The 15,152-nt window shown below is 47.2% G+C and overlaps 1 protein-coding gene across 1 annotated transcript in view; it reads right to left on the bottom strand.

Annotated features, from left to right (window-relative positions):
* Nucleotides 1-15,152, bottom strand: part of LOC138282900 (GDP-L-fucose synthase-like) — an 84,819-nt gene that overhangs the window by 11,023 nt on the left and 58,644 nt on the right. The window contains exons 9-10 of the mRNA XM_069220911.1: nucleotides 12,156-12,235; nucleotides 1,694-1,793 (exon numbers count right to left, since the gene is read on the bottom strand). Coding sequence (XP_069077012.1) covers nucleotides 1,694-1,793; nucleotides 12,156-12,235 — 180 coding nt within the window. The remainder of the gene's footprint in view (nucleotides 1-1,693; nucleotides 1,794-12,155; nucleotides 12,236-15,152) is intronic.

Genomic DNA, 15,152 nt, shown 5'->3' on the forward strand with positions numbered 1-15,152 from the left:
AGCAGGTTCGAGGTACCTCACTCGCCCAGAAGAAAGAGCAAATCTGAGTCAAATTTCCTGGAAGAAGCTCCCCGCAATCGCATACGGGTAGTCTGGGCGGAAGTAAAGCAATGTGGGGGACATGCCGCAACTAAGTTCGGATTACCAATTGGGTGACTTCAGCACCTGTTCATAATTTTAATGTGGAGAGCAGGTAAATCGCCAAATCTGCCGATTAACTTAATTCCCTTTGACCCAGACTGCTCTGGTTGGCTCTGATCCAACATATCTTCTGCGAACAGCAAACTGTGGCCTTCACGCAAGGAGACCAATCAAAGCCCAGCACCTGATCATCAGCTGTAATCCCTCTAGCCAATGGCTCTGAGGCTACCGCATAGAGCGAGGATAAAAGAGGACCTTCCAGCCGTGTGCCGCTACCAACTGGGAATGATGGGATAAAACTTCCCCCTCCCTCACACTGGCCATGGTTTGTTCCCACAAGAGTCAGACAGGGCCCGAGATCATCTTTAAGGAGCAAAGAGATGACTCCGTTCTGGCACGCGAAAGGGTGTTTCAATGTTAAGAAAGAGCAGTCACTGGACCGTCTTTGCCAGTGGTTCTTAACCTGAGGTCCGGGGACCCCGGGGTCTGCAACACCCACTTAGGCGGTCCGCAAAAGCTTAGAAAACAAAAAATATATAATATTAACAGGTTAATGAAGTGTATCCATAAAGAATTAGCATGTGTATTAGTTTGATGAATCCTTGTTTCCATAATTGTCTGCATTGTTTTGCAGTTAAAATCATCAACATCTCTTAGACCGGGGTCCCCGGATTTCAATAATGACTCTGTGGGGGGTCCCCAGATTCCAATAATGACTCAGTGGGGGGTTCCCAGATTCCAATAATGACTCACTGGGGATTCCCAGATTCCAATAATGACTCAGTGGGGGTCCTTGGATTCCAATAATGACTCTGTGGGGATTCCCAGATTCCAATAATGACTCAGTGGGGGTCCTTGGATTCCAATAATGACTCAGTGAGGATTCCCAGATTCCAATAATGACTCAGTGGGGGGTCCCCAGATTCCAATAATGACTCACTGGGGATTCCCAGATTCCAATAATGACTCAGTGGGGGTCCCTGGATTCCAATAATGACCATTGGGGTGGAATGGGGGTCTCCGGATTTCAGTAATGACTCAGCGGGGGAATCCCTAGATTCCAATAATGACAGGGGGATCCCAAATTCCCATAATGACTCAGTGGGGGAATCCCTAGGTTCTAATAATGACTTGGGGGGTGGGGGGTGCAAATTCCAATAATGACTCAGTGAGGATCCCCCAATTCCAGTAATGGTTAAGTGGGGGTGGGGTCCCCGGATTCCAGCAATGGCTAAGTGGGGGCCCACAGAAGTCAAAAGGTTAAGAGGCACTGATCTATATAAGGCGCTAGGAGTCCAGTGTTGCATAAATGCCTAATCTTATGCTGGTTCGTACAGCCAGGCATAAATCACCTACGACCAGGGTGGATGGAGAAGCCAATATTCCCCTGCAGGGAGTTTCAGGGCTTTGTCACGCACCCCAGCAATCTCAATGCCACATTCTTTACTACTACTGACTGTTATTTCATAGGTCAGCGATCTTTTTTTTTTTTTTTTTAATACACTTCTGTTGTTCAATTTCATTTCGCACCACTGAGTCCTACTAAACATACCTTGCACAAAGGGGGTAAATTTAAAGTCTGGCAGGTACTTCCGCAGCTTGCTGTTTCTGGCCGTCTTCTTGAACTGACCGTCCGACTTGGTAGTGTCAAACTGAAGGCGACAACAGTTAAGGAAGAAATGCAGCGCCCCAGCCCTGCCCAGCCAACAAATAATGAAGCCCCATCTCAACATAGCAGCACCAAGGAGCCCGTAAGAGAGCGCCCCTAAATACTGCCCGCTACATCTCCCCAGCACAAAGTGTGTTGCACTTCTACCCATACAACCCTGTTTCACAGTAGGGGCCCCTGGGTGACGTGATAATGGGCCCCACTCATTGTGAGAAGGTAGCCTCTTTCTAGCCTTGTTACCCCCACTTTTGGCCTGTTTGTGAGTGTATGTCAGGGTGTTTGTCACTGTTTTCACTGTCTCACTGGGATCCTGATAGCCAGGCCTCAGTGCTCATAGTGAAAACACTATGTTTTCAGTATGTTTGTTATGTGTCACTGGGATCCTGCTAGTCAGGACCCCAGTACTCATAAGGTTGTGGCCTATATGTATGTGTCACTGGGACCCTGTCACACAGGACCCCAGTGCTCATAGGTGTGCATGTATGTGTTCCCTGTGTGGTGCCTAACTGTCTCACTGAGGCTCTGCTAACCAGAACCTCAGTGGTTATGCTCTCTCATTACTTTTAAATTGTCACTAACAGGCTAGTGACCATTTTTACCAATTTACATTGGCTTACTGGAACACCCTTATAATTCCCTAGTATATGGTACTGAGGTACCCAGGGTATTGGGGTTCCAGGAGATCCCTATGGGCTGCAGCATTTCTTTTGCCACCCATAGGGAGCTCTGACAATTCTTACACAGGCCTGCCACTGCAGCCTGAGTGAAATAACGTCCACGTTATTTCACAGCCATTTTACACTGCACTTAAGTAACTTATAAGTCACCTATATGTCTAACCTTTACCTGGTAAAGGTTAGGTGCAAAGTTACTTAGTGTGAGGGCACCCTGGCACTAGCCAAGGTGCCCCCACATTGTTCAGAGCCAATTCACTGAACTTTGTGAGTGCGGGGACACCATTACACGCGTGCACTACATATAGGTCACTACCTATATGTAGCTTCACCATGGTAACTCCGAATATGGCCATGTAACATGTCTATGATCATGGAATTGCCCCCTCTATGCCATCCTGGCATTGTTGGTACAATTCCATGATCCCAGTGGTCTGTAGCACAGACCCTGGTACTGCCAGACTGCCCTTCCTGGGGTTTCTCTGCAGCTGCTGCTGCTGCCAACCCCTCAGACAGGCAGCTGCCCTCCTGGGGTCCAGCCAGGCCTGGCCCAGGATGGCAGAACAAAGAACTTCCTCTGAGAGAGGGTGTGACACCCTCTCCCTTTGGAAAATGGTGTGAAGGCAGGGGAGGAGTAGCCTCCCCCAGCCTCTGGAAATGCTTTGTTGGGCACAGATGTGCCCAATTCTGCATAAGCCAGTCTACACCGGTTCAGGGACCCCTTAGCCCCTGCTCTGGCGCGAAACTGGACAAAGGAAAGGGGAGTGACCACTCCCCTGACCTGCACCTCCCCTGGGAGGTGTCCAGAGCTCCTCCAGTGTGCTCCAGACCTCTGCCATCTTGGAAACAGAGGTGCTGCTGGCACACTGGACTGCTCTGAGTGGCCAGTGCCACCAGGTGACGTCAGAGACTCCTGCTGATAGGCTCCTTCAGGTGTTAGTAGCCTTTCCTCTCTCCTAGGTAGCCAAACCCTCTTTTCTGGCTATTTAGGGTCTCTGTCTCTGGGGAAACTTCAGATAACGAATGCATGAGCTCAGCCGAGTTCCTCTGCATCTCCCTCTTCACCTTCTGATAAGGAATCGACCGCTGACCGCGCTGGAAGCCTGCAAACCTGCAACATAGTAGCAAAGACGACTACTGCAACTCTGTAACGCTGATCCTGCCGCCTTCTCGACTGTTTTCCTGCTTGTGCATGCTGTGGGGGTAGTCTGCCTCCTCTCTGCACCAGAAGCTCCGAAGAAATCTCCCGTGGGTCGACGGAATCTTCCCCCTGCAACCGCAGGCACCAAAAAGCTGCATCTCCAGTCCCTTGGGTCTCCTCTCAGCACGACGAGCGAGGTCCCTCGAATCCAGCGACACCGTCCAAGTGACCCCCACAGTCCAGTGACTCTTCTGCCCAAGTTTGGTGGAGGTAAGTCCTTGCCTCACCTCGCTGGGCTGCATTGCTGGGAACCGCGACTTTGCAAGCTTCTCCGGCCCCTGTGCACTTCCTGCGGAAATCCTGTGTGCACAGCCAAGCCTGGGTCCACGGCACTCTAACCTGCATTGCACGACTTTCTAAGTTGGTCTCCAGCGACGTGGGACTCCTTTGTGCAACTTCGGCGAGCACCGTTTCACGCATCCTCGTAGTGCCTGTTTCTGGCACTTCTCCGGGTGCTACCTGCTTCAGTGAGGGCTCTTTGTCTTGCTCGACGTCCCCTCTCTCTGCAGGTCCAATTTGCGACCTCCTGGTCCCTCCTGGGCTCCAGCAGCGTCCAAAAACGCCAAACGCACGATTTGCGTGTAGCAAGGCTTGTTGGCGTCCATCCGGCGGGAAAACACTTCTGCACGACTCTCTAAGGCGTGGGGGATCCATCCTCCAAAGGGGAAGTCTCTAGCCCTTGTCGTTCCTGCAGTATTCACAGTTCTTCAGCCTAGTAAGAGCTTCTTTGCACCAACCGCTGGCATTTCTTGGGCATCTGCCCATCTCCGAGCTGCTTGTGACTTTTGGACTTGGTCCCCTTGTTCCACAGGTACCTTCAGACAGGAATCCATCGTTGTTGCATTGCTGATTTGTGTTTTCCTTGCATTCTCCCTCTAACACAACTATTTTGTCCTTAGGGGAACTTTGGTGCACTTGGCACTCACTTTTCAGGGTCTTGGGGTGGGTTATTTTGCTAACTCTCACTATTTTCTAATAGTCCCAGCGACCCTCTACAAGGTCACATAGGTTTGGGGCCCATTCGTGGTTCGCATTCCACTTCTGGAGTATATGGTTTGTGTTGCCCCTATCCCTATGTTTCCCCATTGCATCCTATTGTAACTATACATTGTTTGCACTGTTTTCTAAGACTATACTGCATATTTTTGCTATTGTGTATATATATCTTGTGTATATTTCCTATCCTCTCACTGAGGGTACACTCTAAGATACTTTGGCATATTGTCATAAAAATAAAGTACCTTTATTTTTAGTATAACTGTGTATTGTGTTTTCTTATGATATTGTGCATATGACACTAAGTGGTACTGTAGTAGCTTCACACGTCTCCTAGTTCAGCCTGAGCTGCTTTGCTAAGCTACCATTATCTATCAGCCTAAGCTGCTAGACACCCTATACACTAATAAGGGACAACTGGGCCTGGTGCAAGGTGCAAGTACCCCTTGGTACTCACTACAAGCCAGTCCAGCCTCCTACATTGGTTGTGCAGTGGTGGGATAAGTGCTTTGAGACTACTTACCACTCTTGTCATTGTACTTTTCATAAGAGAAAAATATACAAAACAAGGTCAGTGTATATACACATAGCCAAAAAGTTTTGCATTTCCTCTTTTCACTCTTTTCTAAGTGCTGAAAAGTACTTCTAAACTTTCAAAAAGTTCTTAAAAGTTTAAAAAGTTTTTTCTGTCTTTCCAAAAAGTTCTGAAAACTTTTTTCTCTTTGCCTATCACTTTAACTCTCTCTAAAAATGTCTGGCACAGGCCAAAAAGTTGAACTGTCCAAACTTGCATATGATCACCTTAGCTGGAAAGGAGCAAGGAGTCTCTGCATAGAGAGAGGTTTGAGTGTAGGGAAGAATCCTTCCTTAGAACTGTTAATTAATATGCTTAGAGTACAGGATAAGGCCATAAGTGCCCAATCTGTAGAAAAAGTAGCTAATGGTTCTCAATCTGATCCAGGGACTCCCCCAGGAAAAGGTTCAGGAAAGAAACTTCTCAGCCTGCCCATTACTAGACAGTCTAGCATAGTTGGTACAGAGGTTGAATCACATCATACTGATGATGTGCTCTCACATTATGCTGGTAGCCAAGCTGTTAGGGTGCCCCTTGTAAGGGACAGGTCTCCTTCTGTTCATTCCCATCATACCTCTGTATCTAGAAATGTCCCTCCCACCCACCCTGATGACAGATTGTTAGAAAGGGAGCTCAATAGATTGAGAGTGGAACAAACCAGACTGAAGCTCAAGAAGCAACAGCTGGATTTGGATAGACAGTCTTTAGAAATAGAGAGGGAAAGACAGAAGTTGGGTTTAGATACCCATGGTGGCAGCAGCAGTATTCCCCATAGTCATCCTGCAAAAGAGCATGATTCCAGGAATCTGCACAAGATAGTTCCCCCTTATAAGGAGGGGGATGACATTAACAAGTGGTTTGCTGCACTTGAGAGGGCCTGTGCTGTTCAGGATGTCCCTCAAAGGCAGTGGGCTGCTATCCTATGGCTATCATTTAGTGGAAAGGGTAGGGATAGACTCCTTACTGTGAAAGAAAGTGATGCCAATAATTTTACGGTTCTTAAGAATGCACTCCTGGATGGTTATGGCTTAACCACTGAACAGTACAGGATAAAGTTCAGAGAGACCAAAAAGGAGTCTTCACAAGACTGGGTTGATTTCATTGACCATTCAGTGAAGGCCTTGGAGGGGTGGTTACATGGCAGTAAAGTTACTGATTATGAAAGCCTGTATAACACAATCCTGAGAGAGCATATACTTAATAATTGTGTGTCTGATTTGTTGCACCAGTACCTGGTAGACTCTGATCTGACCTCTCCCCAAGAATTGGGAAAGAAGGCAGACAAATGGGTCAGAACAAGGGTGAACAGAAAAGTTCATACAGGGGGTGACAAAGATGGCAATAAGAAGAAAGATGGTGAAAAATCTCAAGATAAGCATGGGGATAAGGGTAAAACCAAAGATCCCACTTCAAATCTTAAACACTCTTCAGAGGGTGGGGATAAAACAAATTCTTCCTCTTCTTCCCAACCTGCACACATTAAAAAGCCTTGGTGCTTTGTGTGTAAAAACAGAGGCCATAGGCCAGGGGATAAGTCCTGTCCAGGTAAACCCCCTGAGCCTACCACCACTAATACATCAAGCTCTAGTGCCCCTAGCAGTAGTGATACTAGTGGTGGGACTGCTGGCAACAGTCAAGCAAAGGGTGTAGTTGGGTTCACTTATGGGTCCATAGTGGAAACTGATGTAATCAGTCCCAAGACAGTTTCTGTCACACCTAGTGGCATTGGCCTTGCCACACTGGCTGCTTGTCCCCTTACAATGGATAAGTACAGGCAGACAGTTTCAATAAATGGTGTTGAGGCCTTGGCCTACAGGGACACAGGTGACAGTTTCACTTTGGTGACTGAAAACCTAGTGCCTCCTGAACAACACATCATTGGACAACAGTATAAGATTATTGATGTCCATAACTCCACTAAGTTTCTTCCCTTAGCTATAATTCAGTTTAGTTGGGGTGGAGTTACTGGCCCTAAGCAGGTGGTGGTATCACCTAGCTTACCTGTAGACTGTCTCTTAGGTAATGACCTAGAGGCCTCATGTTGGGCTGATGTAGAGTTTTATGCCCATGCAGCCATGCTGGGCATCCCTGAGGATTTGTTCCCTCTCATTTCAAGTGAAATGAAAAAGCAAAGGAGAGAAGGCCTGAAAACTCAGGATCCCTCTCCAGCAACAGGTAAAAAGGGTATCACAGTATCCCCTAACCACCCTACCATTCAGGATACTATTCCTGTGGTGGGAGGAACCTCTCCTGGGGTGGCACCTGTTCCAAGGGAATCATCAGCTGGCAAAGCTGGACTCCCTGAGGTGGAAGTACCTCTCTGTGGGATAACTAACATTGGTGAGAAAAAGAGCACCATTTTAGTTAACATGGAGCATCCCTCCAACCCTCCCAGAGAAACTTTAGTGCAGAAACTCTGCACTGCCTCACAACACTTAGGACAGCATCCCTGCCCTAGTGTGGAGCTGATAGGACAGCATCCCTGCCCTGCTCCAACCCAAGAGAAACAGCATCCCTGTTCTCTCTTCCAGCCATATGGACAAAGTTTTTGCCCAGCTATGGCTTTTCTGAGACAGCATCCCTGTCTGGCATTTCCATCACTACAAATAGGTTCAGTGGACAATTCCCACTGCTCTAAACTAAAACTTACTGATAGAAACTCTGAAAATACATCTTCACATTGTTGCTTAGCTAAAAAACTTCAAACAGGGTGGTTTACATCCCCACAGGGAAGTAACCATATAGTGGATGATAAAGGGAGTAACCAGTCTATTGCAGAGCTACTCTCTACTTATCACCACTTAGACAATAAAGTCTCAACTGGCCAAGGTTAGCCTTATTGTCCTTCGTTTGGGGGGGGGTTGTGTGAGAAGGTAGCCTCTTTCTAGCCTTGTTACCCCCACTTTTGGCCTGTTTGTGAGTGTATGTCAGGGTGTTTGTCACTGTTTTCACTGTCTCACTGGGATCCTGATAGCCAGGCCTCAGTGCTCATAGTGAAAACACTATGTTTTCAGTATGTTTGTTATGTGTCACTGGGATCCTGCTAGTCAGGACCCCAGTACTCATAAGGTTGTGGCCTATATGTATGTGTCACTGGGACCCTGTCACACAGGACCCCAGTGCTCATAGGTGTGCATGTATGTGTTCCCTGTGTGGTGCCTAACTGTCTCACTGAGGCTCTGCTAACCAGAACCTCAGTGGTTATGCTCTCTCATTACTTTTAAATTGTCACTAACAGGCTAGTGACCATTTTTACCAATTTACATTGGCTTACTGGAACACCCTTATAATTCCCTAGTATATGGTACTGAGGTACCCAGGGTATTGGGGTTCCAGGAGATCCCTATGGGCTGCAGCATTTCTTTTGCCACCCATAGGGAGCTCTGACAATTCTTACACAGGCCTGCCACTGCAGCCTGAGTGAAATAACGTCCACGTTATTTCACAGCCATTTTACACTGCACTTAAGTAACTTATAAGTCACCTATATGTCTAACCTTTACCTGGTAAAGGTTAGGTGCAAAGTTACTTAGTGTGAGGGCACCCTGGCACTAGCCAAGGTGCCCCCACATTGTTCAGAGCCAATTCACTGAACTTTGTGAGTGCGGGGACACCATTACACGCGTGCACTACATATAGGTCACTACCTATATGTAGCTTCACCATGGTAACTCCGAATATGGCCATGTAACATGTCTATGATCATGGAATTGCCCCCTCTATGCCATCCTGGCATTGTTGGTACAATTCCATGATCCCAGTGGTCTGTAGCACAGACCCTGGTACTGCCAGACTGCCCTTCCTGGGGTTTCTCTGCAGCTGCTGCTGCTGCCAACCCCTCAGACAGGCAGCTGCCCTCCTGGGGTCCAGCCAGGCCTGGCCCAGGATGGCAGAACAAAGAACTTCCTCTGAGAGAGGGTGTGACACCCTCTCCCTTTGGAAAATGGTGTGAAGGCAGGGGAGGAGTAGCCTCCCCCAGCCTCTGGAAATGCTTTGTTGGGCACAGATGTGCCCAATTCTGCATAAGCCAGTCTACACCGGTTCAGGGACCCCTTAGCCCCTGCTCTGGCGCGAAACTGGACAAAGGAAAGGGGAGTGACCACTCCCCTGACCTGCACCTCCCCTGGGAGGTGTCCAGAGCTCCTCCAGTGTGCTCCAGACCTCTGCCATCTTGGAAACAGAGGTGCTGCTGGCACACTGGACTGCTCTGAGTGGCCAGTGCCACCAGGTGACGTCAGAGACTCCTGCTGATAGGCTCCTTCAGGTGTTAGTAGCCTTTCCTCTCTCCTAGGTAGCCAAACCCTCTTTTCTGGCTATTTAGGGTCTCTGTCTCTGGGGAAACTTCAGATAACGAATGCATGAGCTCAGCCGAGTTCCTCTGCATCTCCCTCTTCACCTTCTGATAAGGAATCGACCGCTGACCGCGCTGGAAGCCTGCAAACCTGCAACATAGTAGCAAAGACGACTACTGCAACTCTGTAACGCTGATCCTGCCGCCTTCTCGACTGTTTTCCTGCTTGTGCATGCTGTGGGGGTAGTCTGCCTCCTCTCTGCACCAGAAGCTCCGAAGAAATCTCCCGTGGGTCGACGGAATCTTCCCCCTGCAACCGCAGGCACCAAAAAGCTGCATCTCCGGTCCCTTGGGTCTCCTCTCAGCACGACGAGCGAGGTCCCTCGAATCCAGCGACACCGTCCAAGTGACCCCCACAGTCCAGTGACTCTTCTGCCCAAGTTTGGTGGAGGTAAGTCCTTGCCTCACCTCGCTGGGCTGCATTGCTGGGAACCGCGACTTTGCAAGCTTCTCCGGCCCCTGTGCACTTCCGGCGGAAATCCTGTGTGCACAGCCAAGCCTGGGTCCACGGCACTCTAACCTGCATTGCACGACTTTCTAAGTTGGTCTCCGGCGACGTGGGACTCCTTTGTGCAACTTCGGCGAGCACCGTTTCACGCATCCTCGTAGTGCCTGTTTCTGGCACTTCTCCGGGTGCTACCTGCTTCAGTGAGGGCTCTTTGTCTTGCTCGACGTCCCCTCTCTCTGCAGGTCCAATTTGCGACCTCCTGGTCCCTCCTGGGCTCCAGCAGCGTCCAAAAACGCCAAACGCACGATTTGCGTGTAGCAAGGCTTGTTGGCGTCCATCCGGCGGGAAAACACTTCTGCACGACTCTCTAAGGCGTGGGGGATCCATCCTCCAAAGGGGAAGTCTCTAGCCCTTGTCGTTCCTGCAGTATTCACAGTTCTTCAGCCTAGTAAGAGCTTCTTTGCACCAACCGCTGGCATTTCTTGGGCATCTGCCCATCTCCGAGCTGCTTGTGACTTTTGGACTTGGTCCCCTTGTTCCACAGGTACCTTCAGACAGGAATCCATCGTTGTTGCATTGCTGATTTGTGTTTTCCTTGCATTCTCCCTCTAACACAACTATTTTGTCCTTAGGGGAACTTTGGTGCACTTGGCACTCACTTTTCAGGGTCTTGGGGTGGGTTATTTTGCTAACTCTCACTATTTTCTAATAGTCCCAGCGACCCTCTACAAGGTCACATAGGTTTGGGGCCCATTCGTGGTTCGCATTCCACTTCTGGAGTATATGGTTTGTGTTGCCCCTATCCCTATGTTTCCCCATTGCATCCTATTGTAACTATACATTGTTTGCACTGTTTTCTAAGACTATACTGCATATTTTTGCTATTGTGTATATATATCTTGTGTATATTTCCTATCCTCTCACTGAGGGTACACTCTAAGATACTTTGGCATATTGTCATAAAAATAAAGTACCTTTATTTTTAGTATAACTGTGTATTGTGTTTTCTTATGATATTGTGCATATGACACTAAGTGGTACTGTAGTAGCTTCACACGTCTCCTAGTTCAGCCTGAGCTGCTTTGCTAAGCTACCATTATCTATCAGCCTAAGCTGCTAGACACCCTATACACTAATAAGGGACAACTGGGCCTGGTGCAAGGTGCAAGTACCCCTTGGTACTCACTACAAGCCAGTCCAGCCTCCTACACTCATCACACCATTTGCTGCTCGCACACCAGTTTTGTGGGTTTCACTCTGAAAGCAATTTACTTACACTTGCTTTTGTCAAAGCAAACAGTAATTTTAAGAGGCATCACCAGTTCCAATGACCTAAAAAAGGCAAGAACCAGTGCTTCTCTGCAACCAGACCCAAACATGCACTTAGCTACAGCCAAGGAGAATACTTTCAGAAACGAGCTGATGGAATGTGAGCGGCTGCAAGTGCCATAGGGCTATGTATGAAACAGGCTGGAAGGGCTACACCCGCCTCGGCTTACTGGGGGCACACTTCAGAAATGAGAAGCAAGATGATGTGTTAATTTTTTTGGGGGGAGGGGGTGGGGGACTGTAACTCTGGCATGTGCCACTGGAGATTGTTTAAATGCATACACTGCACGATACTTAAATGCGGTTCATTGCATTCCTCTCAAGAGCTGGTGAAATGTGACACACAGAAGCCTAGAATACCAATTATAAAATGGATAAACTGAGAAGTGGATTTCTACATGATGATAATTGCCAAGCTGGTAGCGAGCACTTGCCCAGCTACACAGGGTGCACACAGAAGAACATTTTTTTTTTTAAAAATGTAATGCTGAGAGGACAAAATTACAAAATGTGCAAAGCTGATGGGAATGTGACCGCACCACCGTTTCCAATTATATATATTTTTTCAGAATAGTCATATAGGGTGGCGCAGGCCATCGATTTTATAGTGGTCGCATTTTTTAGGCCTCGTGTGATCAGAGTGGAATCCGTCCTTCTCAGGTCACCGGTCACACTGCCTGTGTGCTGAATTTCCATCCCCCTCCCCCACTCCCGCTGTGGGTCATGGGCTCAAGTCCACAACCAGTGCGCACGGATTTTAATGAAAGGATACAATGACCTCGCCTTTGAAGTCCATGGCTTTCACTATGCTCTCGGCGGCCTCCTTGATGGAAACTTCGTCCTCCTCGCCGACTGGAATTGAAGAAAATACAAGAACAATGAAAATGGATGGCCCCGATTTATCCCATATACTTGTGACAACCTTTCAGCAGTTTATAGGGCTGTGCATTCCCATGATGTGTACTCGCCTGCCACCTAGCGGCTGGTCATGAATATTACACTTTCAGATGTACATCGAAAAAAAAAGTCATATCCTCGAAATCCACAGTGAATAAACCTTATATTAGATATCTCGCCATTGAAATGTAGGTTTTTATACGTGTGCGAACTATAGATATGTAAAGAGTTTGATACAATTAGACCAAATTCCAGCATCCAGGGAGACTAGCTACCCGCATGTCAATGTATACAACTACGTGCTGCAAACCCATTGTTACAGACAAGTAATGTTCATATTTCTATGATGTGTCGTTTTAGAACACATCCTGTGCCCATACTGCAGTGCATTACCCTCTACACCGAGGCCTTGTGAAAGCACTGGTGGTTATAACTAACACTTTGGAGACTGTTTGGCCAACTAGTGCTTCTTACCTGGTCTGCATTATGCACATACTAGTGCTTCGTGAAAGTGTGAGCAGGTGTCCAAGTAGCTGCAGCGCAGCTGTTAGCTCATTGTATGATCCGAACAACAGTCATTGTGAATCCTCTCCTGTGTGTGGAGTGAGCCAGTGCTTACTCTTCATAAAAAGTGTAATATATTTAACAACCCACCTAGTTATCACTGCTTAGAAATTGGATTTTCAAAGGTGGAAGAGGATTGACAATAAAAAGCCACTTTGCCTTGCAAACGGAGGGTGTCTGGTTAATGTAATACACAAGAGGTCATTTGTCATCAAGTGTAAGTTATGGGTTCTCAAAGGTTTTGTGGACTGATCGACACATGTTGATGTTAGACTCTGGATTATTAACTGAGGAGAGGACAAGGGTGTGTTCACACATGTAGGCCAGCGCTTTGTTAGAATATTACAGTATGAATGACAAACCCTTGATTTATCCCTCGTAGTAATTAAACAAAGTGACAAGGTTTTAAACACAGAAATGGGAATTAAGTATTCAAGTAGCGCTGAAAACACATTAGTCAAGAATTCAGTCTGTAAACCTAAAGCAATTCAGTAAAATGAAAACTAATTTGATGATTACAAATAAATAGAATCTCAAATTGGGAGTCACAGGATATTTTCATTTTTGAAGAAAAAGTCAGACAGACATAGGAAACAACTGGAGATTAAAGCCCATGTTAGATTACTTGCTTTACTAAACGTGACCACCAGAGACCACTCCCCCACCACAAAAGCTGCAAGAACAGGAGCAGAATGCTTCCAAGAGACACAATCAAATGTTTCACGAACTTCACAGAATACATGCCGAGGACGGGACTACTAATTCCCCATCGGGGCACATCCAGCCAAAGGCAGGTTCTCGCTTTGTCCAAGCATTGAATAACATTTGGCCAGATAACGCTTGCCTGGCTACTTTTAGGGCTTTCAAAGGTGGTGAGGAGCTCCACCGCTCTCTCCATCCAGGGCTTCCAGAACTGTTCCCAGTCCCAACTAGTCTGTTGTCTCCTCTTCCAAGATGCTCTTCCTTTGCCTGAGGACACAAGAGTCTGGTACCTGAGAAGTTGGGGTACAAACAAGGGTAAGCATGCCCAGACCTCAGTCTTTCTCCAGGTAGATACCGCAACAGATTCCTCCTCTTCTGTTCTTCCTCCCGGTCCAATAATGGCCTGAAATGCTGGGGGCGGGAAGCCATCCGATCCTAAAACACTTCCTATCGCCAAACCGGCCTTTTTTGCAGCACATCCCGTGAGTTTACTGTGAGCCGACAGGAAATGCTCAAAACAGGCTGGTTCGGCTGTAAGAATTGTCTTAGGGTTGGATTAGGGTTCCAACTCAACTGCAACCATTCCCAGGAAACCTTGTTCTGGGGGTCTTTTTAAGATGCCGGGATCCCACGGTCTGTGTGGAGCTCTGAATTCCCACCCGGGGACTGTCCTATTAAATAAAAAAATAAAAAAAAGGGCACAAGGCAAGTTCTTCCCTATTTTGTGATTGAAGAAAGCTTGGTTGGGACCTTGCCACCAAAGGTCTTCCTCTCTAAGGCCCTTTTTGTTATATACAGTACTGGACCCTACATGCTGTCGTTGGGATACCATCTGTAGTTCCCACCCTCTCCCCTACATTCCAAGAGAACTTGGGTGGAGACCCTGCCGGGGTGAATTACTGTCTAGGCTTTAAGGCACAGAAAATACATTTTTGCTAATATCATCCCGGGAGTATATGTAACAAACTATGCTCACCACTGAATTTGAATTTTGATAAATATTACAATGGTACACAGCTTCATTCTGTGGCCATTTCCTAAATCGACTTATGATTTTTAGGTCAGACGTCAGCCAATAATTTTTGATTTTACTAAAATTATATGTATAATGTACTTAGTTAAAGGGGCTTTCAGCCACTTTTTATTCATTGGTTTGTTGTTGTGTTCTTCATATTTTGCTTTCGCCCACTACAGCAAACAGCACATTGCGAAGAGTCAGCCTATTTCAGCCGCTGCTTAACCTTACTTTGAGTGACTGCATTTTGCTCTTTCACAGCCAGCACATCCACACACAAGGTAACTCCCTTCGGTGCCAGTGTTTTTGTTGTTTTTACTTTATAATTACTTTTCTGTTGCCTTTGTGTTAAGAGCCTGAAGTGAAGGTGGGACCTTCCTACTGCATGTGAGCACAGGCCACGTTCCACATTTTATAATTTCCTGTCTCCTGCCAATGCTGCTGTAAATTCCTTTAGAAGTGTCCTTTGTTTATCAGACTACTGGTATTTCACAGCACAACAGATGGCATACATTTAGAACTGTTTAGTACAAAATTATCCTCTTTTTACTATGCACGCAGTGCACAAATATTAGGCTTCAATGTTATATG

The sequence above is a fragment of the Pleurodeles waltl genome, chromosome 2_2, assembly GCF_031143425.1.
Source record: "Pleurodeles waltl isolate 20211129_DDA chromosome 2_2, aPleWal1.hap1.20221129, whole genome shotgun sequence".
In the NCBI taxonomy this organism is placed as follows: Eukaryota; Metazoa; Chordata; class Amphibia; order Caudata; family Salamandridae; genus Pleurodeles; species Pleurodeles waltl.